The following is a 26861-nucleotide window of genomic DNA, read 5'->3' as shown; positions in this document are numbered from 1 at the left end:
TGAATCCATAGGCCTGTAGGGTTCTCTCATCAGCTACACGGCAGCCCCATTCTTGATCTATGCTACCAACTTCAGTCAAAAGATCTTGCTGGCAAAACAGTTATATCATGCTTTACTCTTTCCTGCCTCAGAGGATCTTTTACTGTACTCTTCTGTATGTTACCATGGATCATAGAGCCATGGTCCTCCTTTTAAAAAGTTGCTTAAGGGTGAAGGTCTGTAAATCAGTCATTTGGGTTACCTGCTGCTATCCAAAGCTAGTCTATACGAATGTAGAGGTTATTAGCATCAGATGTGTTCATCGCCTGTATGTGGTGGGAGTTAAAGATATCCTGTATTTAAAAATGTAAGGGGGCGCTTGTAGTTCAGGCACTGATCTATGACTCATGAAATCTGGATTTAGTTTCTGACTCTGCCGCAGACTTTCTTTGTGACTGAGCAGGTCACTCAATCACTGTTTTTTTTTTTTTAAATAACCTAGTTGTATAATGGGATAATCATTCTTCTTTTTGTTCCACTCTTTGTCTTCTCTAGGGAGACAGTAAGCTTGGCGAGGGGAGGCGTGTTCCTTCCTGTGTTTCTGTACAATGGTTGACTCAGTGGGTCTTTGATTTTGGTTTGAACTTTGGAGCCGTAAGTAATTTAAATAATAATGCTTCCCATACTAAGCAGGTCAAGTGCTAAGATTTTCTTGTCGCAAAAAGATAGCTGGTATCTTGTTGAACTCAGAAGGGGAAGAAAAAAAAAGAGATGAATAGGGCTTAAGGAAAATAATGGCCAATCACCCATGTCATTACATCTGCATCCCTGCTGGTCCCATGAAACTAAGGCGCTTCAGGAATATCAGCATTCTAGTGTTTTTTGGAACTGAATGCTGATGTGGAAGAACCATTGGTAAGACAACGTCATCATGGTCCAATGCAGGCAGCTGAGACTTTGCCCATCAGAAGTTTCATCTTGGTCAGGATAAAGCTAATTTAAACTCGCTAACTGAAAATGAGTGGTTAGATCTTTCTTAATAAAACTACTCCATCTTTCAGAGCAGCAAAAGGCCCAATACCCTGCTTCAGGTTTCTGGAAATCTTTCTCTCTACTTTCATAACATTCAGAAACTGGGATACGGGTGCATAATGTAGAGCAAGATAAAATTTGGAGGTGTTTCCTGGTTTTCACGAGAGTCCTTATATTCTGCATTGGGTCATTCTGTACTTTGCACTCTGATATATATAGATGTATATAAAAATGTGGATCTCAGCCTGAGTTAGTGTCTCTTGCCATTGATGGAGTCAGGACAGTATATGCCAGCTGCCCCCTTCTGTGAGTTGCATGCCAGAAGAGCTTGCAAGTAATAGCAACTTCTCAGTTTAAGCTAGTGCTTTGTACTTGCTTAGAAGGTCAGCAAGTACAACTGTTAATGCTTACAGCTCCCAAGCAATTTTAAATATGGTTCTGTTCATATCCAATACATACTTTGACTTGTTTTTAGAATTATATTTTAGGATCCAAAAATCTATGCTAGCCTAGCCAATGGAGCTTGTAACTCTGAAGAATGCCACTGATGAAACAGAGGTCCCATTGGAACTCTAGGGGAAAGTAGAATCCACTCAGCCAGCTGTCAGCACTAGCTCTTTTATTTGTTAAGTTATTAATATTGTATTTTAAAATACATTTTTGTAATTTAAAGGCAAAGCAGATAAAAAATGTTAGGTTTATGAGGCTGTGACAGTACATTCATTGTTAAGGTTGTCATTCTTAGCAATTATTCAATAATGTTTGGAAAACGCATTGAAGATGAAAAAAACAGAGGAGCATTCAATATTGTGCTCTTGGTAATGACACTGGTAGGATGGCAATAGTATTTTGTGTTAGCCGCTTATTTTTATGCACAATCTTGTCCCTCTAGGCAATTCATTTTTTACACTGAAGTTTTCTGTATTTCTTAAAAGCATTAGGTATTGGCTGTCTGAGGGGCACTGGGGATAATTTCAAACAAAATTAGTTTTTTGAGCAGGGGTGACTAAAGAAAAAAAACATTTTTTCCCATTTAAAATAATAATTTATATACATTTTCACATGCTATGGTAATGGCTGTATTTCAGAATGTTGGAGCCCAATCCTGTTCCACCTTTTTGCAACTAAGTATGATCCTATTCCACCCTGCTCAAGTCCCTGTAAAGTGTAAAACCATGAATGCAGCTATCTTTGTGACAGGCCATCATCTTAACCTTAAAGACTCACTCACAAAAAGCAGTAAAGCAAGGGGATGACCCATCTAGCGTTGTATTAACTGTTTTTCAAGGGCTTGACCAGGGTGGAATTGGATTGAATTTAGACTCTTAAGTCTTCTGGCTGCGTACGACTATAAAGAGAGCACTACTGTTACTGCTTTCAAGCATTCAGCTAAGAGGAGGGTATCTGGAGTCTTGCGTAGCTGCCTTTGCTATGCTTTCTGTGTTGCCAACACAATGCATGCAGAAGTGAGATTGAGTATATACCTATATTGCTGAACAGATTAGATAAATGCATGGAAATATTCAAAGCATAGGCTAGAGCTGGGAAAAGCTGTAAATAGGTCTAGACTGTAGAGACAGAGGACTGAAATTGAGGTCACAATACAATATTCAAGGCCCCCTTTGCTTGTTTACTTTATGAGAGACCAAGTATTTCATTGCAGGCATAAGTATTTTGTGCAGTTTGTATGAAATAAGTATTTGAAACAGATTCTGTTAAAAATGCAGGGACTTTCTTGTTTTAATATTAATAAAGAAAATTGCTACAATAAAATTAGCTCCACATGGTGTTTGTCACTGCTCTTGCAAGCAATTGAATTTACGATAATACCATTCTGTTTTAGGTAAATCCCCATGGGAGCAGCATGTGTGTAGTTCTGAAACCTCTAATCCAGGGGGCTTTGTTAAGACTTTTGCTGTAAAAGACAGAAAAAGCAGAATCTAGTATAAGATGTCTGGTGTGATAGGGAAAGTAGAGTCTTGTATGTCACATAATATCTTTGAGGTTGTAACTCCTTCATTTATTTTAACACAACTGTGGCTTCCTTCCCCAAGATAATTATTAGTATCTAGTTGTTTGCATTGTCATGTTTGGAGACCACTAACCTTCATAGTTTCATAGCTCAGCAGCGCCTATTAATATTGGCAAAACCAGCTGAGCCACAAGGGTGCCCTGGACCAATGCTGCAGTACTGTTTAGGTGAGTCTGCCAATAGTTATTTAGAAAAGAGACGACTGTGATGAATTTCTGGGCAAGTGGGATCCAGGCAAGGTGACTGCTTTTCCCTTCTAACACAAAGGCAATACTGTCTGAGCAAAAATGTGTAGAGAACTGAACTCAGTACTACCAGTAAAACAGACAAATTAGCAAAAAAATACCAGTGGCTAGTTCGTATGCTCAGGTTCTGTCACAGAACAAGTTAAAGACCCACAGTCCTAGTGCTTTGCTAGACAATCAGACCAACATTTGTGTATTTATAGATAATATGCAGGTTTCTTATAGTGTAGGACACCTGGTTGCTTTTTAGGTTCTGTGGCCTGTGTGATCTCTTCCTCTGGTAGTGTGGACAGGCATGACAGTTATACAGGTATGGAATGATACTGGGATAAGCTGTTACAATGCAGCTATTACATCTGCATGCTCCTGTAGCTATATAAATGTGGCAAAAATGTTGTGACTGTCATCTTGTTTCATTCAGGGTTGAAATTACTTGTCATTTACAGCCTTATAGCAGGGTTGTCAAATCTATCTGGCCCCAGGAGCCAGATGTTTGGTGTGGGACCAATCCACAGGTCCAGTCCCACTAGCTGAATCAGACCCACAGGCCTTTCCCTCCCTCCTGCGTACAGGACTGGGTGCCAGCTCCAGCTGGTCTAGGGTGGGCACTGTGCAGTGCTGTTTCCAGATTGATTGCTTTTTCTATTTTTCCTGTAGCCCAAGCTACCAATAAAGATAGTGAAAATCAGATTCTTCCAGAGAGTTTTACTCCTTTAGCTGAATTGTGGTATCCCATGGGATTGGATGTTTCCTTGTATGCAGTTAAATATCATTTTTTTGGTTATCATGTTAAAGCTTCTCCCTTAGAGACCATGAGAGAGCGTCATGCGAGCCCTTCAGATAGAACTCATGCATATAATTCCTTTTTGTCTGGTCATGTTTTTTTGGTTGAGTTTGGTTTTAAACTTACCTTGACAGCATTTCTCTGTTGATCTGTATGCAATGTAGTATCTTTGGATGCTGTATCTGATCCATTCCTAATAGTCTAAAAATCAATGAGCATAACTATTGATTTAGGTGGGAAAAAAAAAAAACTTGGAGAAGTCTGATTTCCCTTAAAACCACCAGTTGTTATTCAGGATTCAGAAGGAAGGAAATGCCATTACAATTAGGATTTAGCTGGACCCATGAGACTATAACCTGATAGAAATGCTAAAGGTTTTCTGAGTAGCCTGACTTATTTCGTAAATTCTATTTATTTGCCTCCAAAGCACTGTTAACATAGGGCATTTTCAGTATATGTGCAGAAAGATCCATGTTTCTCTACATCCTCTCTAGCATTTATGCTTCTCTTTTTCCCTCTATTTGTTTCACCTGGCTGGTCCTTGTCCTGTTCATTCTGCATGGTATTTACTGCCTAGTGACTCAAAAATGTGGAAGATAATTCAGACCATTCTGTCTTCTGCTTTTAGTGTGGAGATAATCTCTTGAAGAGCTGGAAGGGCATGACTGAATTAGCACCAGAGCCTGGCCTGAAAAATGAAGTGGATATCAGATACCTACAGTGGTTAAATGGCAGGTTGCGGTTCCAGTGGCGGAGTTTGCATGTTGATTATCAGGAGCAATGCAAACTCTTGTATAAGGTAAACATTCTTTTAACTTGCAGTTGAACTGTGTCATGTTTTTGAGGCTCTACCAGTAAATCTCAGATGTATGAATAAGGCGTATCCCAGGTTTTTCACATCAGGGAGGTAAATGGAGACTTGTTAAAAAATAAACGTACTTGTTTTCACTCACTTAAACAAAATTAATGCCCAGAATGTTACAATTTTTACTAGGATCCAGGTTTGCATATTTACCACCCCCAGGTGGGCTCACTCAAGATAGATCTGAACAGGGTGGTCCAGTTGGTGACCCATGAGCTGTGTGGCCTGTGACCAGCTAATGTGTGATGCATGGGCCCCAGCACCTGCCTCTCCTGCCATGTGGTGAGGGGTCTGCATGCTGCTGGTGTAGCCTTCGTGACGAAGTGGGAGGGCTGTGTGCCACCAGCACAGCTTGCTCAGCCCATGCAGTTAGGCTTGGGAGGGGAACTTGGGGATCTGTGCGTTGCCTGTATAGACCAAGTAACAGGGCTTTGTGCCACCAAGTGAGTGGCTGTGTACCACCTTCATGGCCCATGTACCAAGTGGAGAAGGGGACAGGATCCCACAGACCCACCTCTGTGGCGTGTGGCCTACGTGGTATGTGGCTTTGCCTATATTGGACAGCCCTGTGTCAGCATATATCTGAGTTGGTTCTTTGTATTCCTTTTAATGGGAGCTGTTTGGACAAGACAAAAGGTTAGGTTACTTTCAGATATTCAGAAATATGGCAGAAAAACCCAACCATCTGTTACATTGCTGTTTATAAACATTGGCGGCAGCTATCATGTACAAAGTTGCAGTGATTGCCAAATTTAGTGCAGTCCTTGTTAAGATAGCAGTGATGATCTGAATTAAACACACAAAGCTAGCACCATTTCAGATCATGGCAGTGCAGTAGCCTCTGCGCAGTTGAAGTTGTAGGTCATTTTCCATTCAAGCCTCTGTTTTTTGGGGAAATGTGCAAATTTCATAGATTTCATAGATTTCATAGACATTAGGGCTGGAAGGGACCTCGGGAGATCATCGAGTCCAGCCCCCTGCCCAAAGGGCAGGAAGTCAGCTGGGGTCATAGGATCCCAGCAAGATAAGCATCCAATTTGCTCTTGAAGGTGTTCAATGTAGGCGCTTGAACCACCTCCGCTGGCAGACTGTTCCAGACCTTGGGGGCTTGGACAGTAAAGAAATTCTTCCTTATGTCCAGCCTGAAACGGTCTTGCAGGAGTTTGTGACCGTTTGACCTCGTCATCCCTTGGGGCGCTCTGGTGAACAGACGTTCCCCCAGATCCTGGTGGTCACCCCTGATAAACTTATAGGTGGCCATCAGATCACCCCTGAGCCTACGCTTTTCCAGGCTAAAGAGTCCCATGGCTCTCAGCCTGTCATCGTTAGATCTGTTTTCCTGACCTCTGATCATGCGCGTGGCTCTCCTCTGGACTCTCTCAAGCTTCTCCACATCCTTTTTGAATTGTGGAGCCCAAAACTGGACGCAGTACTCCAGCTGCTGCCTCACCAAGGCCGAGTACAAGGGGAGAATGACGTGCCGGTATTTGCTCGAGAAGCATCTATGGATGCACGCCAGCATTTTGGTCGCTTTACTAGCCGCAGCATCGCATTGCAGACTCATGTTCATCTTGTGGTCAATGATGACCCCCAAGTCTTTTTCTTCTGTAGTGCTAACCAACGTAGCACTGCCGAGCCTATAAGGATGCTGCAGGTTTTTCCTCCCAAGGTGGAGAACCCTGCATTTATCGGTGTTAAACACCATCAGGTTCTCGTCCACCCATTTGCTGAGCTTGTCCAGGTCAGCCTGGATCACCCGCCTATCTTCTGGCGTGGATGCTTTGCCCCAAAGTTTGGTGTCATCGGCGAACTTGGCCAGTCCACTCCTAACTCCAATGTCCACATCGTTAATGAAGATGTTGAACAGTATGGGTCCCAGGACAGAGCCTTGAGGGACCCCACTGGTCACAGGGCACCATGATGAGTGACTGCCATCAATCACAACCCTCTGGGTCCGACCACGAAGCCAATTTCCCAGCCAGCAGATTGTGGTGGAGCCAAGGCCACAACTAGCCAGTTTGGCCAAGAGGTGATCATGGGATACCAGATCAAAAGCTTTTTTGAAGTCAAGATATATGACATCAATCTGTTCTCCCTTGTCCAGGTGATAGGTCACCTGGTCATAGAAGGAAATGAGATTGGTCAAACAAGACTTACCCGCAACAAACCCGTGCTGGCTGTCCCTTAGAATGTTAGCCTGGGCCAGTCCCTCAAGGATGGCCTCCTTAATAAACTTTTCTAAGATCTTCCCCAGGATAGAAGTCAGGCTAATGGGCCTGTAGTTAGCCGGATCCACTCTCCTCCCTTTCTTGAAGATCGGCACCACATTGGCCTTCTTCCAGTCTTCGGGCACTACACCAGAGCGCCAGGAGTTTTCAAAGATCCGTGCCAGGGGCTGGGCTATGACGCTCGCCAGCTCCTTGAGTACCCTGGGGTGCAGATTATCAGGGCTGGCTGACTTGAAGGTATCCAGCTTCTCAAGGTGTTCCTTCACGAGGTCAGCATTGATGGAGGGTAGGGGATCCCCAACACCCGAATCTCCCTGTCCCATAGCAGGCCTGGGCGTCCCATGTGACTGATGAAAGACTGACGCAAAGTACCTATTTAATAGGTTGGCTTTTTCCTGGGCGTCAGTTGTCCCATCTGGTTTAGCAGGGGTCCAACATTGCCCTTGCTTTTCCTCTGGCTCCCCACATATCTGAAAAAGGACTTTTTGTTGTCCTTGATGCCTGAAGCTAGTTGGAGTTCAGTTGCAGCCTTGGCTTTCCTGGTTTGGTCCCTGCAGGACCGGACCAGCGCGGAGTAATCCTCCTTGGAGGTGAATCCCGTCCTCCATCCTTTGTAGGCTTTCCTTTTTACCCGCAGTAGGTCCGCTAGGTCTCTGGAGAGCCAGGGGGGCTGCTGTGCCTTCTTGCTGCCTTTCCTCCGTGTTGGAATAGATTTAGCTTGTGCACTGAGGATCGCTTCCTTGAGAAGCAACCACTCTTCTTGAACTCCCATCTCCCTGGGGTCATGGTCCCTGAGGGCCTGACCGACTAGCCTCTTGAGCTTATCAAAGTCGGCTTTTCTGAAGTCAAGGACTTCTGTGTTGCTGACTGACTGGCCAGCTTTATGGCGGATGGTGAAGGTGATCAGCTCGTGGTCGCTGTCACCCAACTTCCCATCAATCACTAGGTCGCCGATTAGGTCGTCCCCCGTAGCCAGTACCAGGTCAAGCAGCGCTTTGCCTCTCGTTGGCCCATAGACTTCTTGAGTCAGGTAGAGGTCCATGCCTGTCTAGGAATATCACTGCCTGTCAAAGTGGAAGGGAAGTCTCAGAGTCCCAATTGCCAGCTGATAACATTGATGACCAAGGAGGGGAAGGGGGGAAAAATGTCTTCACTGATGAAAGACCTATTTTACATGATCCAATAACTGAAATGGAATCATTTTTAGCCTTCATGGAGTTAAGTCTCCTTGAAGCTAAAACTAAGTCTGAGAATTTGGAGCCCAGAGGGTAGCTTATAACAGAAAGTTGTGTCAAATAAGAGGGTTTTGAGTGAGAATGCTTTCTTGGTTTGAATTGTTAAATCTATTGCTGCAATCTCAAGATTCTCCTGTGGCTACATTTTTGTGTTGTAATTAATTTATTGCTGGACCAAGATAGCTGATTTCCAATCCTAGGGACTGAACCCCTTCATATAACGACAGATCAGGTACAGCATTGCTACATACCTCCCACAAGAAATGTCCTCTGAACTTGACCTAGAAGGGTAAATGGTGATTGATTCTTATAATTCAGGGGTGTCAAAGATAGGGCCCATGGGCCAAATCCAGCCTGCAGAGGCCTATAATCTGGCCCATGGTGCTGTCTTTGGGTCTGGCCCTGGCCTTGCATGTAGAGCTGGGCTGGCACATGCTGTGGACAGGATGGAGCTGGTGTGCAGACTGCATGCAGGGCTGGTCCAGAGTGTGCGCTATACGTAGCACATGGGGCTGGTCTGGAGCGTGTGATATGTGTGGCACTCTTGCTGGAAAGGTCCTGGTGCCTGTGCTGGGTCCAGCATGTGGGGCTGGTCTGTGGGCCCAGTCCCTCATCTAGCTGGCAGGATTGGGTGAGTTTAATGTTCCTGTTGTAGCTGATTCAAGTCCATACTTTTCTACTAAAATCACCAAGAATGTCACTAATTGTAGTGGTTTTCAGTTGATATGGAAATGTTATGAAACTGTTACCTCTTCTTCTCCTCAAATACTGGATTTGAGGTTCTCCTAGATTTGAATTGGTTAGAAGAAAAAAGGGTTCATAACCTACCATCAGAACACTGATTCATCCTGTCACTGGTAATGAAAGAACCCAATAGAGGATACAAAAACAATCTGAATCTGGGGCCTTGAATATGAACACACAGTTTTTAAGGTACAGATTAGAAATTGATTAAACAAAGACATTGATTAAACAAACATGCTGACAAGGCAAGCTCAGGTTTGGTGGTGTGATCAATGAAAACCTACAGTAATTAAATTTGGGAATAAATTTGGGATTTTCATGTGGAGACTTTAAAGAAGATTTTCAATTAGCAATAATTATGCCTCAGATTAACCTCATTGGCTATGATACTGCCAGTGTGCTTTACTACATTAGCTGTAAAACCAACCATTGTAAAACTATTATGGGTGTAGCAAGCAGAAATTGCAAAATTAAAGTTTAAGGTGAATTTCTGTTAGTAAAATAACCATCCATGATTGTATACAACTTCCAGATTGAAGTAGTTTATTTTAGAAGATTTTTTTAAACTGCTTAAAATTGGGATCTGAAAGCTAGGTTGGGATTTTTTTTCCATATGCGTAGCACTGTCCACAACAGAGATTCTGCATCCTGATTTTAGGAAGACAGTTATTTCACTGATGTGCAAGCCAGAACAGTTTTTCTTTTTTCATTATAATAGGCCAGATTTGACTGGGGAAAGCGAAATGGATTGCACAGGTAAATCAGCCAGATCCATACCTAAAGTCTCTAATAATAGAAGAATGCATTTTTGAACATGGTAGACGAAATTCTGCACTCTGATGTTTGGACAGGGTTCCCATTAAGGATGCTTCTGCATCTGAGTAAGCTTTGAGCTATTTAGAAGATAGCCATCTATGATTTTATATACATGCCACTATCAAGACCCAACCGTGTGAATTAAGAGTGGCAATAATATTGTGCAACATTCTGGTTGATATTTAATTGTAGTAAAGACAGAGAATTTTAAAGGTAAAATTTTGACTTGTCTGTAATGAGGCTCTATTACACATGTATATTTATTCTTAGTAATTAACATATATGATAAAAATGCTACATGTGCACAAAGGGAACAATCTGTAGCTGCTTTATAAACCATGAATATATTCCTTGATTTCTTTGCATGCAGAAATCTTAGCCATACTGTTGCATTAGCATATTTTTTTAGAATTTAAACTAAGCTGCTATGTGTCAGAGGATTGAGGTTTCTGAGCTATTTCATTTGGAAATCTAGCTGACCTAATATGACTTGCATATGAGCTCTTGCTATTCTAGTACAAAGCCACAAACACCATGTGCAAAAGGCTAATGAGTTTTATGTTTTCTGATTATACTGACAGATTTTCAGGGGGCTTTCTTCCCAAAATTATAATTATGGCTTTTAGTCACTCTGTTTACTGACTTACCAGCATATGTATCTTGAATCAAGAGCAAAATTTGCACTGTTCATGATTCACTGATTTATCCAACTGATGGTAATACTTTTCCAGGTTTCAGTTTGTGTGACTCAAACTGGTTCTAAAAGACCATCTCTGTGTTTTCAGCTCTCTAAAACAGACCCCATGCTCTTAAAAATCATTCTGGTTTTTGGGATGTGACTGCTTCTAGTGTTTTCCTAAATGTTGAGAATATTGCTTGAAGTATGTACATTGTTAAAATAGGAATGAGCCATATACTGTAAACATACATAGCTTTGTTTCTGAAACTGAAATACTTTGTGCCAGGAAAGCATATGCAAAGAAGTATCAGAATCTGCTCAAATTCCTGGAAAACATGATGGTTTCCCTTTAGAAATTGCCAGATGCCTTAGTATCTAGTAAAGTTTAGGACAGAAATTGCAACTGTCCTAAAGCAGGGGCAGGTCAAGATCAGAGGTAAAATTGAAGAGGTACCAGGCTATGGGCTTAAAAATAGGCGTAAGAAATAAAACTGTATTTATATGTACACAAAAATGCTAAGTTAAGACATAGGTGATCTAGAATGCCTGGCTGGAGAACAGGACTGTGACATGATAGGCATTACTGAAATATGTTGGAAAGATGGGAATCATGGCACTACTGTACTGTTTGTCTATAAACGCTACAGGCAGGATAAGATTAGAGGTTGGCAAGAAGAGTAGTTAGTGGCATTGGAATAAACTTTAAACTTCACTATGAAGAGAATGAGAATTTTTTAGGGTTGCTTCTCTTTGAGAGGAGACATGATAAATATACAAAATAGCAAGTGATACAGAAAATGGTAACATCTGTTCATCTTATCATATATAAAAGGGGGCATTGAATGAAACAGAACAGGTAGTGGCATTCTACATTTTTAGCTTTTTTAAAGGTAGGAAAGACCTTTTTTCTGAAAGGACTTACTAGAGAGGCTACACCTTAGTGCAACATGAGCTGGGTAACGGATCAGAGATAATCCTGCCCTGGTGTGGTATAACTTTGAGCAGGCTAATGAGTGCTTAGAGAGTTTCAGATGTTAATGTGCAGACAGTCCAGGAGCCACCCAGAATTACTGTGTAACACAGGCCTGAAATTTATATCAGATAATTCCTTCATCAATCCTAATAACTTCTGGTTGAGCTAGGGCACCCCTTCTACAAAGATGCATCCTTTCTTGATGTAAAGATTCCAAATAATGACAAATCTACCACAATCCTCTGTTACTTCTGTCCATAGTTAATTATTCTTGGATTTTTTGTAGCCTGCATTTATCTAACATCAGCTTTGTGTTGTTGGATGATAGCAGAGGGTTGTTCAATACAACAGAATTCTTTCTCTCCGTTTATGAATTTGTAGAACGTTTTTAAACCTTTTCTTACCATTTCCTTGAACATACTAAAAAGCTTGTTTAGAGCTTTCTTCGTAGTTGAAGTTATTCAGGAATAGGTAATACACTTTAAGTTCAGATCCTACCATAATCCAAATAAATTTTCATGTTCTTATTTTGAAATAAGAACATTCCTGTTCATCTTAAACCACTTTGGCACTTTTAATCTAGAATAAGAATATTCACCCACAGTTATTTAAGAATAGCATGAATAATCCCATGCATAGATAGGCCCTAAGTCTCTTAGTGTCAGGCAGATTTTTGTAAACCTTGAATTATTTTTATGACTTTGAATCATTTTAATGGTGATAAAAAGAAATATTTTTTCTCACACTGAATAATTAGCCCGTACAGATCTATACCAAAGACACTTGGCAGGATTTGAAAAAGGATACACAGCCCAGACCATAAGACTATCTAGTTATAGTAGTAATTTTTTTTTTAAGAAAAAGTAATTTGGAAGGTTTGCGTACCTTAATGGTTCAGAGCACAGCCGGCTTCTAGTTCATGGGATTTAGGATAAAAATTTCCTTGTGGATAGATAATTCTGTAACTGCATTTTGTGGAACGCTTATATCTTCTATTGAAGCATTGGGGCTGGCCTCTGGCCTCTGGCAGAGAGGACCCTGGATCCCTTTGCTTTGGTTATTCCTGTCAGTACAGGTTTCCCTGATCTTCAGAGAAGAGGTTGAGGCTTTCTGCAAAGGAAGGCTGCTTGGGGCTGTGTATATTGCTATCTCATGGAAGAGCATTGGTGCAAGGTTATAAAAGGAGCTGCTTCCTCCTGCCGTCAGTCCAGTTTTTTCCCATAGTAGTTTACAGACGTTGAACCCTCTAAGACCTTGTTTTTCTTCCCTGCAATTCTTTCTGCTTTTAAGCCTAATTCTTGATTGTATTGTGGTAATAGTATATTAAAAAGGAGGCTTATGATTCTGTATTTTACATTTACTACCAGCCACATGGCATCTTCACCTTGAAAGGTTTAAATGGTTTGTTTTGCCATTAGGGACAGCAAAATTTTTTTTTTTTTTTGGCAAATGAGTGCAGCATCTGCAGGTGTCTCCTGTATGGACATTGCAGAGGTTTTCAAAGAACTAATGAAAACCAGCTGAAGGTAAAGCTTTTATGACAGGGGAAAGACTTGCAACTAAGGTGGTGTCTATTTTAGGTCTAGTCCAAGAAAATACCCTGTCTCTATCAGATGCCTTGAAGTCTCAGATTTTGATATTTCCCTAAGATGCATGCAACACGGTTTGGGACTTAGAAGGGTTCATATTTGAGCCCTAGCTCCAGGATGCTGAAAGATTCAGGAGCTGTAATACCCTGGAGTGGAAGAGAGTCTGGAGTTGAATAGTAAAGGGCTGAAGCAGCAGCATGGTTTAGAGGGAAGAAAATGTGCGTGAGAAAAAATTCATTCCAGTTCTAAGTATGTATGATCTAATTGCCACCAGAAGAATTTCAGGGAAGGAATTCCATAATCTTGTTAAGTTCAGTGCTAGGTGATAATTATTCATTATCCATTAACTTTAAAAGATTTTGCAGTGTTGGAATGCATGATAATATTACAGCAAAGTTTGAAAAGCAACAAATATTTTCCTGTCATCTTGGAAGAAATATTAGAGAAATATGAATGATTTCATGACAAATGTGCACTAGTTTTTTGTCTGACAGCTTCAGTTATTACTATAACAAAGGGATTGGTATTGAATAGAAAGAATTGCTTTTTATTGTTCTCTTGACTAACTTGGGCAGTTTTTCCTCAAGAATTGATGATAACATCACCAACACAGCTGGGACAAGTATCTGGCAAAATCATTAAAGAGCTAACCAAAAATAAACTTCAGGAGTAGAAAGATTTACTATAGCTGAATAGTGTTTCTTGCATTCGGGGAAATAGAGCAGGAACGATACAGTGGGTATCACTTTAGGTATGCATGTAAATGTGTCATAATTTTTTAATGCCTTATAAATATTTAACATGAATTCTGTAATGGGGTGAGGTAATGGACCTAGGAAAGTGAAAGCTTTTGATTTATACCAGGCAGAAGCAGATCAAATATTTGCTTGTCACTCTGCTAACAGTGGTTTGCAGGACTGACCACTGTATAAGTAAGCAGGCTGTTTACGTGTAAGTTTTGATTTTTTGGAGTCTGTCATAAGAAGGGCGAATTTAGTAGTTAATGACAGTTATATATTCATCTTTCTGTTGGGAATTGAACTATGACCAATAGTTTATTTTATAATGGCCACCAAACAACTTTCAAATACCATTGTTTTTCTGTCATGATCTAATTATAATTTTGGTCCAACTGTACTTATTTGTGTGTGTTCATTTTGTTTATTCCAGATTCATTTCTACACTAATGGCTCTCATATGGACCAGACCATTGGCCATTTTTCTGTCACAGAAACGGATCTCATTAGACAACCTGATAACTATAAACAGGTAATGCATCTGCAGTGACCAGGGCCATATACAGATTTTGTTTCCACCAGGAGAATTGCCATTCTCTTAGTAGAAAACACAAGTGGGAAGTCTTTTTAGTTCTTTCTCCCACAGCAAAAATGGCCACTCTGGGAGAAAAATAACCAGGGAACAACCAGGGGTAAATTGCTTCCAGGAGACTTAATGTCTTCAAAATTTCTTCTGGCTTAATTCCTCTTGGTGTCTGAAAGTGGTGCTCCCTGCCTGCTACCCCTCCACTCCCCCCCCCAACCTCCCAATGTACTCCGGTGGGCATATCCCCCGCCCCCACTGCTGCACTGTGTCTGGGTGCCCCCACCTCAGCTCATCCTGCGAACAGGAAGAGAAATCTGAGGGAAGGAGGGGAAGCCTAGACCGTCTCCCTGCAAGCAGCCAGAGCCAGATGGGTGGCGGCCAGCTGGGAGCCCAGGGGGCTTACATTAACACCTGCATTTGAGTTGCAGGTGTCCAGTTAGCCCTGCCTTATTTAAATACTGGTCTCTGTTCAATGAGAAAAAATGTGGTTTCTAACATTTATCTTGAAATGCAACACACACACGATTTCCTATCATCAATACTGGGCTTCCAGCATTGGACAGGCTAAAAACTCCTCTCTCTATATTACAGGCATAGTGAGGTACTGTAGGTGAGCATAAAAATACTCAGATCAGCTTCTTATACTGGAAAAGGTGTAGACAGGGCAAGGTTTATATGAAAATCTCCATGTAACTTTAGTAGTGGATATAGGACTAGTTGGTGACAAGTTTTTTCCATCTTTTTTCTTTCTGATTCTCTAACAGTTTCAGAGGTGAGTGAATGTTGACTGGTGCTTGTAATCAATACGGGTCTGAGGTTCTTTTGGCTTAGTACTTTGCTCTGAGTAGTTCAGAAGTATAATTGCATTGTAAGAGCACATATATCCAATTTTTAATGTCAGGAGGGTTTTCTAAAAATGCTGTTGCATGCCCATTTTTAAAACAAGTCAGCACAGATAAAAAGAGATTCTGGTGAAGGATGATGCTTTGTACTTCCAACAGAACCTAAACCTTGTCCTGTTTTTGCAAAGTTTCTGAATGTTATGTCCCTCTGCCATACTACCCCAAAACAATGTTCTCAATGTAATTTAAAAAATGCAGTTGCCTCATACTTATAAACATTCCTGTGATTACAAACTAATGTGCAATGGCAGGCATTAACCATTTCAGATACTGGCTTCCCTCTGCTTATTATAAATATGGCTCAAAATAGGGCTCTTTGGAAATTTAGCAATTGTTTTTAAAGATTATTTCTTGAGTTCTGCATCTTCAAAATCTCTGACTTTTAAATACCAACACAGGTGGCAGCAGCATAAGTTAGCATGTTCATTGCCAAATGGTTTTAGTATAAACATTGTGAAATAGGTTTTTCTCTCAAAGTAATGTGACATTTCTATTAACGTTACCCTGAATAATAACCAGCTTCATGGATCAATAAAAAGAGCAGCATATCAATTTGTCTTATTGTAATGTACCCTGTTGGTGAATGGTGTTATAAATTATTTCCTGTTCCAGGTATCCTTCAAAGGATAGAAATGTGAAGTGGATCAAAGTGTCAAAAATTAGCTGCTATAGAAAAGACATTGGGCTAGTTTTACAGAAGAGAAGAATTCATTTTCATCAAAGATTTCCTGTGAGAGAACTTGTTCTTTCCTATAATAAAACAAGAGATTTCATTCTGACAGAGAAAATGTGATTGAATACAGATAGCTATGATGTTAAACTTCAGTTTATTAAATGGAAGAGTCTAGCTAACCCCTTTCTAGAGAAGTTTCACAATCACTTTAACTTATTTAAAGTTGCTTTCTTTAGGATTTTTGACTATAGAAGTCTTTGTAGGATAGTTTTACACATAGCTTTTACCAGCCATTATAATGTTTATGTCTTCCCGAATTTGTAGTATGTTTCATTGTAACACTGATTCCAGGTTGAGATTTTTCTCACTAGTTAGGGGTTAAACCCAATTCCTACTTGGTTAGTTATGTTCCGTTTAGACAGTCTTCCCCCACAGTTTAAATTGTGTGAGTGGTTATGTAGCATTGGTGTAACCTTTTAACTTCTATGTTTATCCTTGAAATGGTATCATTAAAGCAGCAGGTTAAGTTATTCCTGTACTTTGGGGATTAAAAGGTGCTTAATGGAAATGCAGTGGTGTTTTTAAAGGATGGAGATGTGAACTCACTAATTGCCAGGGTATTTACACATACAATTCCTGGGTACTGTGAGTAAATTGCTTTTTTATCACATGACTGTTCTGACTTTTATGAGCATTCTCTGGCTTTTAAATTATTGAATTAATTCACTGGGGATAACATGGAGGCCATTTCTCTTCACTTTCAAAGGGTTAAGAAGCATTCTGTGTGCTCCCTTCACACTGAATGCTGTCTAGGCATAGATACTAACAGTTGATCCAGTTTCACTGGGGAGAATGAGGTTGCCCGGGAGCAAGACTCCTTTTTGGTCCATAGTGATGGATGCCAAGCCTTTCTCCCAAAGAAGCTGAGCCAGAATTTTGCTTACTGGTGAAGACCTGCAGTGTGGTATATACTTTCCTTGTCTACACATTATCTGTTGAGCATGAAAGTTCATTGTGGCAGGGAACATACCTTATTGTGTATAAAGCTGTTAGCCTATTTTGGCACTATACCGAGAGCCTTGGATGTCTGTGTAACATGTAGGATTTTAGACAGTATCAGTAGTGGCCATTTTAATACAGTCCTCCAAATCATTCCAGGTTGAGACTGACCATTGTTGTTGGTGTCTTGCCACATCCCAGGTTTGATTTAGAATTTTGGTTTTTAGCTCTGTGGGTCACAGTCACTTGGGAAATGATACCTCATCTGCATGTTACACTTAAAGCATGATTAACCAGTTAATCACAGCTGAAGTTGTGACCCAGCCAGATGTCCAATCAATTAACGGCATGACAAAATCAGGAATAAGCCACAAAGTTATTCCACAAAAATTGTGTAATAAATCTGTGACTTATTCTTATCACTCCTTTAATTGCACTCCTTTAATTGACCACATAGCCAGATGCTCCCCTGTGGCTGGGAGCCCCATCAGGTGACTGGGCTTCCAGCTGCAGGGGTGTACCACCCACTGCTGTAGCTACAGGCCCTGCAGCTGAGGAGGCTGGCAGCCAGGTCAGTGCCTCCTGCTATGCATATGTAGATCGTGCATCATATCCTCGCATGCCTTTACATAAATATTCAGAGGGGCCTTGAGTCACTTAACATGAGGCAGAGGCAAGATGAGTTGCCTTCTTGCTTTTGGGTAGCATCATTGCCTGGCTTTGAAAGAGCATGGGTCCATTCCTAGCCATTAGGACAGTGGTTGTAATCTGGAAACAGATCTGAAAATTCTTTATACCTACAATTTTAGTGTAAGCCCATTCTTGAGTCATGTCTAAAACACATTTGGCTTAGTTCTGCATTACATTTTCACTACCTCTTGTGATTTACTTTCTGCTTGCAAAATACGTCCTTCAGAGCAATTGAATTAACTTTGTCATCAAAAGTGTGACCATGTACAGATCAATGAGCTTTAGGGCAAAGCAGACCATTCACTGCTCCCCCTTTCTCTCTCTCTCGCTCATGCTGTTTTATGTGTAGAACTCGATCTTGTGCTCCATCTTTGCAAAGATTAAAGGCTGAAAGCAGAACTCAAGGTACTGAGTAGGAGGCTAACAACACTAGAGAGAATCATTGAAATTGTTGAAGTATTAAGCTAAGCAGTCACCTTTAAATGCCAGTAGATCAATCTGCTGTGTGCAAGATCAGACACAGCAAATAGGTAATGCAAGGAACCACCATGTGAATATTAGCAGAAACTTGTTAACACTCATGTGCCATTAGTTTTTCATTTTGTTTCACCATTTTGTTCTGAAAATATTTTTATATTTTATACTTGTAGCATGTTCATTTAAGCTACTGTTGGTGTCAAGTGTTTAGCTTCCAGAACCTAGTGGCAAATAACTGAACCCATCTGACTTTGGGCCCCCCAGTACAGAAAGGATATGGACAAATTGGAGAGAGTCCAAAAGAGGGCTATGGAAATGGTTAGAGGGCTGGGGAACATTACTTATGATTATTGTGAGGGAGTTGTTCACTCCGGCTCTGTCCGTCGCCGGTCAACTTCCTCTCGGGGGACCCCAAGTAGGGAGATACACGTAGAGACTCACCGGCCTCAACGAACCCACGCGCCGGTCTCGCCTTCCACGACTTTGATGATACGTTATTGGGTTCAGATGTTATGGCACGTGCAGTCTGGAAAATGAGACTCTCGTCCTCTGCTGGGTCCTGGGTCCTGAGGGCTCCTCCACCCCTATACCCTCGCCCGATCCACCGGGAAGATCGTCCTATTGGAGCAGTCCTCAGCGCGACACGCTCTGGGCCGCACCACCAACATAAACACAATCAATCAAATGCCTGTTACAGATGAGGGACCTACGGACTTGGGCCCGCCCTCAAGGTGCACCTAGGCTCCTTGTCGGTCGGGGAGTGGGGTGCTCCTTCCCATCCCCTCCCTTTTAGTCCTAAGCTCCCTGACGGGGCTGCTCCACCCTCGTCGTCCAGTAAGTAAGAAAATCGGAGTACCAGCAGCTCCTGCATTCCCGGTGCTCCTCCCGGCCGGCGTCTGCCGCCTCCCTCAGTTAACTACCTTGTCCGGGGCTCTGCCGGCCCCAAAAGGTCCGTCTTCTCCTCCATGCCGCCTGGATCCTCTGCAGTCTGTTCCCGCTGGCGCCGACTCCCGCCACCTCCGGATCTGCCTCCTGTCTGCGTGCCTCCGGCGCTCCTTTTATGCTGGCCCGGGTTGCTCCTGCACCGGCTGCTTCCGGGTTCCTGTAAGGGGGAAGTTTCTGGCCCTTGCCCTCTGCCGTAACCCGGAAGTCAGGCCGGGTCCCACCACCGCCAGGATCGCCCGGGCTCGGCACCCTCTTCACTCCCTTACAATTATAAGGAGAGACTGAGGGAGCTGAGCTTATCTAGTCTGGAAAAGAGAAGACTGAGGGGGGATTTTAATAGCAGCCTTCAACAACCTGAAAGATGGTTCCAAAGATGATAGAGCTAGACTGTACTCAGTGGTGACAGATGACAGAACAAGGAGAAATGGTCTCAAGTTGCAGCAAAGGAAGTTTAGGTTAGACCATGAACAACTGGTGCGTCCCAAGACTGGGGTGGCACCATTTGTAAGGAACTGCCCACAGACACCCAGCGCCGGTGTTGGGGGTGTGGAGGGGTGGCAGGCACCGAGTGGGGACTGCCTGCAGATGCTGGCATTGGTGGCAGTGAGCGGGGACTGCTCGCAGCTGCCAGCAGTGGGGACCACCCGCAGATGCCAGAGGCTGTGTTGGCCGGCAGGGGCGGGGGGCAGCAACTGCCCGCAGAAGCCAGTGGTGGCCAATCTCGGGGGGGGCATGTGGCCCTCCATATCCCCCTCACCATGTGTTGCCTATGGGTTAGATACTAGGAAAAACTTTCTCACCAGGAGGGTAGTAAAGCGTTGGAATGGACTACCCAGAGAGGTGGTGAAATCTTTATCCCTAGAGATTTTTAAGACCTGGTTAGTCAAAGCCTTGACTGGGATCATATAGGTGGGGATGGTTCTGCTTTAAGCAGGGGGTTGGACTAGATCAGTGGTTCTCAACCTTTTTTGTACCAGGATCCATTTGTAAATATTGATGGCCAGTCCCAGCCTAGTAAATAGTTTAAAGTAGAAAACAGCCCCCTGTCTCTGCAGGTGCCCCTCATTCCTGACCCGCTGTCCCCTGCCCCCAGGCCTGATCCCCCAAGTGGTTGGGGCAAGGGTTAAGTGTGTGGGGTGGGGGGGTGTGGCACGTGGGGCCCCAAGCAGCCCCTTGCAGGCTGGAACTGTGCCAGCCTGCTAGCATTTCCCCATGTTTTTCTCCTTTAAAGGAGAATCCATTTTTAAAGTTTGTTCATGGTCCTTTCATATATTCTTGTGATGCATGGGTTGAGAAACACAGGACTAGATGACCTCCTGAGGTCCTTTGCAACCCTAATTGTCTATGATTTTGACTTACAGGTTGGATTTACTTCCATGTTTGATGAACTTTTAGAATTTGCAATTTTTTAAAATCTAATTGTTGCAGGTTTGATTTTTAGGGATCCTTCAGTTCTTAAATAACTTCCTACAGGGTGCTCGTTTGTTCTAGCAAGAAGCTCGTACACTGTGTGTATGGCCTACTTCAGTCAGGTGAGATTTTACAATTTGTCATCAAAATCGGGAAGCTAAAAGGGATGAATAATCAAGTTTTAAGATAAGTCTGTTGTGGGTCCTAAATCTCCTGACAGCTTCCATTTAAAACAGCTGCCTCAGATTGAAGTTATAGATTGGCTGATTATAGGTTTTATTCTTTCTCTGTGAATGATTGTCTGTGGTTTGATTTCATGCAAAGCTCTAAAGAGTTTCTTTTCCATTTGGAAAGCATGCCTTCAAATTGTAGGTGTTAGGAACTGTTTTGCTTTTTTCATTTTTTTAGCAATAGAAGATGCTGAGCCCTATCTAAAGATTCCTTTGAGAGATCTGAGGCTGCATTTTCAGACTCAAGTCACCAGGGGTTCAGGGCTGTCTGTAGGTGTATGCACTTCTGTGCAAAAAACAACCAACTTTTTAAAGCACTCTAACCACACATAGGTTGAAAATTAGGCTAGCTGAGCACAGTTTTTGATGCACACATTTTAGGTATCCTTTTTCCCTTGTTACTGTTGTATGAAAGTACTACACATAGGATATATCACAACACAATAGCTAAAGCAAAAGTCTCTGAAGGAAGAGGCCTACATTTTTGTACCCATCACCAGAATATCAGAGTATTTGCAGAAGTGGGTGTAAATCACTAGCTACCTTGGATACAATGGAATAACTGAGGAAAAATCATTTTACTCGCACATGCTATTTTAGTATCTATTGACTGTAATCTTAGTGAAATCCTGTGAAATTTGGTTAGTCATTGGGATACCTTGTCTCACTATGTTTTTATTAATCAGTAGGCTGAATTGGCCCCAAGTCCTCTTGATTGTACACAAAGCACTGTGGCTATTAAAGTATAGTTATCATTTCAAAATGTACACGTATACTAAATCACAATGGAATTAGTTCCTGATAATTAATCAGCTCAAAAGGTACTGATCTGTTTCTCACAGTGTACCTTCGGTGAAATGATGCTTGCAAAGGATTGGAAACTTTTCTGCTTTTCTTGGTTCAACACAGCATAGATGATCAACCATTCCATTTAGCAGAATTGTATTCTATTTTGGTGATGAATTTATGTAAGAGTGCAAAACAAAAATATTAGATTACTTTACTTCCTTATAATTGTATACTATTACTTATATTAAACACTGAATTTTTGTAGCAAGACAGTTAGAAACATTTGTATGTCGATTGTTTATCTGTATGATCATACAATTCTTAAATAGCAAGTCAGAGTGCATAGTTTGCATTAGACTTTGCAACATTTTTTGCTTCATTTTATAAATGTCAAAATTGTTCTTTACTATGGAAAATATACATCTCACTAAAAGTTAAAAAATAGCGAACTCCTGATAATTAGCTACTTGCAGTTAATTAGTCACCATTACTCCTAGAGTAACAAAATCATAATTTCTCATATTCCTGGATGCCAAAGGACATAGTGAGCAGCAACTAAGTTAAAAAAACCCCAAAGCTAACACCACCAAAAAAGCGACAGCAGCAGCACGATTCAAACAAATACTTAGCCACTAGGCCTGTGTGAAATTTCGCTGGCTGTTTCGTTTTGACATTGTTTCAATTCATTTCAAGCTCGAATGTTTCAATTCATTTCAAGCTCGAAACAGTGAATTCGAAATGAAATGAAGGTCTTTGAAACAGCCTCGAAATGAAACAAGGCCAGTCAGAACGTTTTGAAGCAGCCAGCAGCCAGGTGGTGGGAGACAGGGGAGAACCAGCAGCTCCGCAGCCTCACGTGTCTCAGCCAGTAGCACAGCCCTGGCTCTCCCTGCCTCCCATGGCTGCGCTGCAGGAAGCCGATCGCAGCACAGCGCTGTGATTTATGGGACTGGGTGGGGAAGGGAACTGAGCCTGATTGCTTAGTTCCCCTCCCCAGCACTGTGATCCATTGGGCTGGGGAAGGGAACTGAACCTGATTGCTCAGTTCCCCTCCCCAGCGGTGCAATCCTTTGGACTGGGGAAGGGAACTGAGCTCAGCTGAGCTGAGTTCCCCTTCCCAGCCCTACAGTCGGGTTGGGGCAGGGAACTAAGCCCGATCTCTCAATTCCCCTCCCCAGTGCTGTGACCAGGCTGGGGAAGGGAACTGATTCTAGCTGAGCTCAGTTCCTTTCCCCAGCCCGATTGTAGCACTGGGATGGGGAGCTTGGTTCAGCTGGGCTTAGTTCCCTTCTCCAGCCTGATCTTAGGGCCTGACCATAGCACTCAGGGTCCTTCCCCAGCCTGACTGTAGCACTGGGGAGCGGAACTAAGCAATCGGACTCAGTTTCCTTTCCCAGCTTGCCGGTCCCAGGCGGCAGCACCCAGCTTCCCTCTCTCATCTGGCAGGCAGATTGGGGGCCCACAACCCTGGGAGGACTGGCACAGCCCCTGCAACCCTCCCGGGGTTATAGGCCCCCGATCTGCCTGCTGAATGAGAGCACCTGTTTTGAGCTTCCCCATTATTGTACATAGGCAAAATGTTGAAACAGCGTCACTGTTTTGATGAAATGAAACGGAACAGCAGTTTTGAATCAAAATGAAATTTGAAATGAAATGCTGTTCCATCGAAACCTTGAAATGCAAGTCAAAACAGAACGGTGCCATTTTCCACAGCCCTGCAACCCACCTCTAATCACTGCAAACAATTACTATAACCTTTTTAATGGCTTGCCACGAGGATGTGATCTGGCCCATAGAGTTCCCTATAGTTTGTTGCGATGTGGTCTGCTGTCATAGGGCTGCAGGACTCATAGGCTTACTTGCATGTGAAATGTCCTTGATGTTGGTGTGGATGATAAATTGAAAGAACCTTTAAAAGGCTAACTGGAAGTATTTGAACCAACAGAATTTTTTCTGAAGGGAAATGGATACAGATGGGAAATGACATGCTCATTCTATGCTCCAAACTCAAGATTTTTCAGGAAAATCAGCTATTAAATTCAGTTTTGTGACTTGGAATTATAGAGTCATAGGAAGAAGAACTGGAAGGGACCTGTATGATCATCAAATTCAGCCCCCTGCCAGGGGCAGGAGATAATTGGGCTCAAACAAGCTCAACAAGGTATTTGTCCAGCCACTTCTTAAAGATCACCAGAGATGGTGACTGCACCACCTCTGCTGGAAGTGTGTTCTAGATTCTAGTTACTTGTACGAAAAAAGTTTTTCCTTGTGTCCAGCCGAAACTTTTTCTGGACTAGCTTGTGTCCATTGGTCTGCATCTTCCCAGGGAGGCGCTTTTCTGAAAAGTTGTTCTCCTAGATCCTGGTGTTCTCCCTTGACATATCAATTCAAGGCTATCAACTCACCTCTCAGCCTTCTTTTGCTCAGGCTGAACAAACTTAGTTCCTGAAGTCTCCACTCATAGGGCCTGTCCCCCAGGCTCTTGATCATGTGGGTGACCCTTCTCTGCACCCTTTTGAGCTTGTCCACATCTTGAAGTGTGGTGCCTAGAACTGGATACACTACTCCATCTGTGGCCTCACCAGTGCTGAAGAGGGGGAGGAGCACCTCTCTGGATCTGTTGGCAACACATCTGCTGATGCACATCAGAGGTCTGTTTGCTCTGTTGGCGACTTTGTCACACTGGTGGCTCATATTCATCCTCTGGTCAATTGACACCCCTAGGTCCTTTTCGGATGCAGTGCCAGCCAGTGAACCACCACCCATTGTATAGATATGGTGAGGGTTTTTACTATCCAGATGAAGGACCTGGCATTCGTCCCTGTTGTTCAGCCCATAGGACCAGCAAGTCAAGTTTTTTCTAAATTCTTGACCTGTCCTCTGATGTGTCCACTTTTCCCCACGGTTTGGTATCATCCGCAAACTTAATCATTACACTTTTCACTCCCTCATTCAGGTCATTAATAAAGATGTTAAAGAGCACAGGTCCAAGCGCTGACCCCTGGGGTATGCCACTGCATACGGCCCTCCAGGATGAGGCCACCTCATTAATTACGACTCATTGGGATTAGCTGCTGATCCAGTTCCCAGCCCACCTTGCTGTAGCCTGGTGTAGGCCAGTACAGGTAGTTCTCGACTTACAGCATTTCGAGTTACAATGTTTCACACTTGCAACATTTATAAATTGACACCGTTTCAACCTTATGACGTCAGTTTTGACTTTACAATGCTTGATCCAATGCAACACCATGCCAGCGAACAAGTTTGCTGCATTGCTCATCTCCCTGGAGAACATCTGTTCATATTTCCCTGGAACCTTTTTTTAAGAAAGCAGCCAAGACTCCAGAAGAACCTGCAGCCAAGACTCCTGAGAAGACGTCAGCCAAGAGCCCTTCAAAAAGTCCAGCGAAGTCACCTCAAAGAAGTCCTTCCAAATCAGTTTGATTGCTATTTACAATATAAATACACTAATGTAGCTATATTACTCATAATAATTGATCGAGAACAAAATTCTGGGGTATTTTTAGTGAAATAGGGTATTGGGCCTTGGTTCAGGAACTAATCCCCCATTTATAACATTGTTTCTTATGAGAAAATTATCTCTGAGTTACAGCGTTTCAACTTAAGGCATGGTTTTCACAAAACATTTGTGTTGTAAGTCCGAGGACTGCCTGTATGCTCCAACTTAATTGAGAAGATTTAATGGGAAACTATATTAAACGCCTTGCTGAAATCTAGGTAGATGACGTCCACCTCCTGTCCTGTGTTCAGGTGGTTAGTTACCTGGTCATAAAAGGACACCAGGTTTGTTAGGCAAGACCTCCCCTTTTACAAAGCCATGCTGGTTGCTTCTCAGTACCTCACCAGATACAAGCTTGTGGTTGATGGCCTCCTTAACAATTTTTTCAAAGATCTTCCCCAGGACCAAAGTTAGACTGACTGGTCTATGGCTGGCAGGGTTGTCCCTCTTTCCCTTCTTAAAGGTGGGAACCACGTTCACCTTTTCCCAGTTGTTAGGGACAGCTCCTAAGTTCTGCATCTCCTCGAACAGCCCTGCCAGAGGCACCGCTATGAGCTTGGCCAGCTCTTTCAGCACTCTTGAAAGTCGTCTGGACCAGCCAACTTGAAAACATCCATATGATCTAAGAGTGTCTTCACCTGTTCTGGACTCATTTTACAAGGACCGCTGTCATTGCTGTATTCGCTGTGCCCCTGGTCTGGTGACCAGTTTTCACTTGGTTTCAGGAAAACTGAAGCAAAGTAATTATTAAGGAGCTCTGCCTTTTCATGGTTATCAACTGTGGGCTTCCCCTCCATGTTCAGTAGGGGTGCCACAGTGGAGCTTGATTTTTTTTTTCCTCCCTATGTACCTATATAAGGATATTTTGTTATTTTTAATATTGGTTGCCAACTTGATTTTCATGGATGCCTTGGCTTTCCTTGTCTCATGTCTGCAGACCCTGGCCACATCAGCATACTCTTCTCTGGATCCCAATCCATTTTTCTATTGCATGAGTCATCCATCTCTTCCCTCCTCCAAAACAAGGATGGGTATTTGCCTTCATTCATAAAAGAATGCTTATGATGTATCCTCACCACCTGGTTTGGGGTACTGTGCCAGTCATTATATGAAGAACTTACTTTAATATGACCTTTTTGTTTTCAAGGGCAAAACCTCAACTGGTATAAATCCCCCCTGAAGCTATGGCAGGTAATGCTGACTAAGGATCTGGCCTTTACTAGTCATGCCTCTGTTATTTTTAGTAGGACTAGAGTGCTACTGTAGCCATGATGGTCCTGGAAATACGTGAGGGGTAATTTTTTTGGTAATATCTTTTATTGGACAATCTGTATGTCTGTGTGTATAGGGAAAAAAGAGAAGATCCAGTAAAAGATATCACAAAAAATGGCTTGCTTCTATTACCTTTGCTAGTTTCATCGTTACAGCACTACAGTCATTATGGAACTATTGTATAGTCCAACCCCCTGCTTAAAGCAGGGCATATTGCTTGTCTGTAATTGTTGTAAATAACTTTCTAAGCTATGGCTATCTTCGACCAGTTTATCCACTTGTCTCAAATTCCTTTAAAAAAGTGAGAGAGTGAGCAATAATTTTTCTCTTGGGTGTGGCCATCTACCAAGGGGAAATTCTGGGGGAGGTTTCAGATGAATTATGTAAATCTTGTAAGTGCTTGGAAAGCACACCTTTTTCACTTTAAAAATAA

At 42.5% G+C, this 26861-nt stretch overlaps 1 protein-coding gene and 1 non-coding gene across 5 annotated transcripts in view; one reads left to right on the top strand and one right to left on the bottom strand.

Annotated features, from left to right (window-relative positions):
- The window catches only part of TEDC1 (tubulin epsilon and delta complex 1), a 151322-nt gene that overhangs the window by 33776 nt on the left and 90685 nt on the right, over window positions 1-26861 (top strand). For 3 of the 4 annotated variants that reach the window (XM_090048657.1, XM_090048658.1, XM_090048660.1), the window contains exons 4-5: window positions 4701-4871; window positions 14369-14467. In XM_090048657.1, coding sequence (XP_089904783.1) covers window positions 4701-4871; window positions 14369-14467 — 270 coding nt within the window. The remainder of the gene's footprint in view (window positions 1-4700; window positions 4872-14368; window positions 14468-26861) is intronic. The other variant, XM_090048659.1, reaches the window with a different exon arrangement.
- Window positions 9411-9548, bottom strand: LOC149863958 (U4 spliceosomal RNA). The gene has a single exon (XR_016442795.1). It is a non-coding gene; the product is annotated as a U4 spliceosomal RNA (small nuclear RNA).

Source organism: Crocodylus siamensis, chromosome 5 (genome assembly GCF_052110815.1).
Source record: "Crocodylus siamensis isolate JL-2025a chromosome 5, ASM5211081v1, whole genome shotgun sequence".
NCBI classification, from domain to species: Eukaryota; Metazoa; Chordata; order Crocodylia; family Crocodylidae; genus Crocodylus; species Crocodylus siamensis.
Note: the sequence above shows the minus strand (reverse complement) of the source record. Positions and strands in the feature narration are given on the sequence as shown.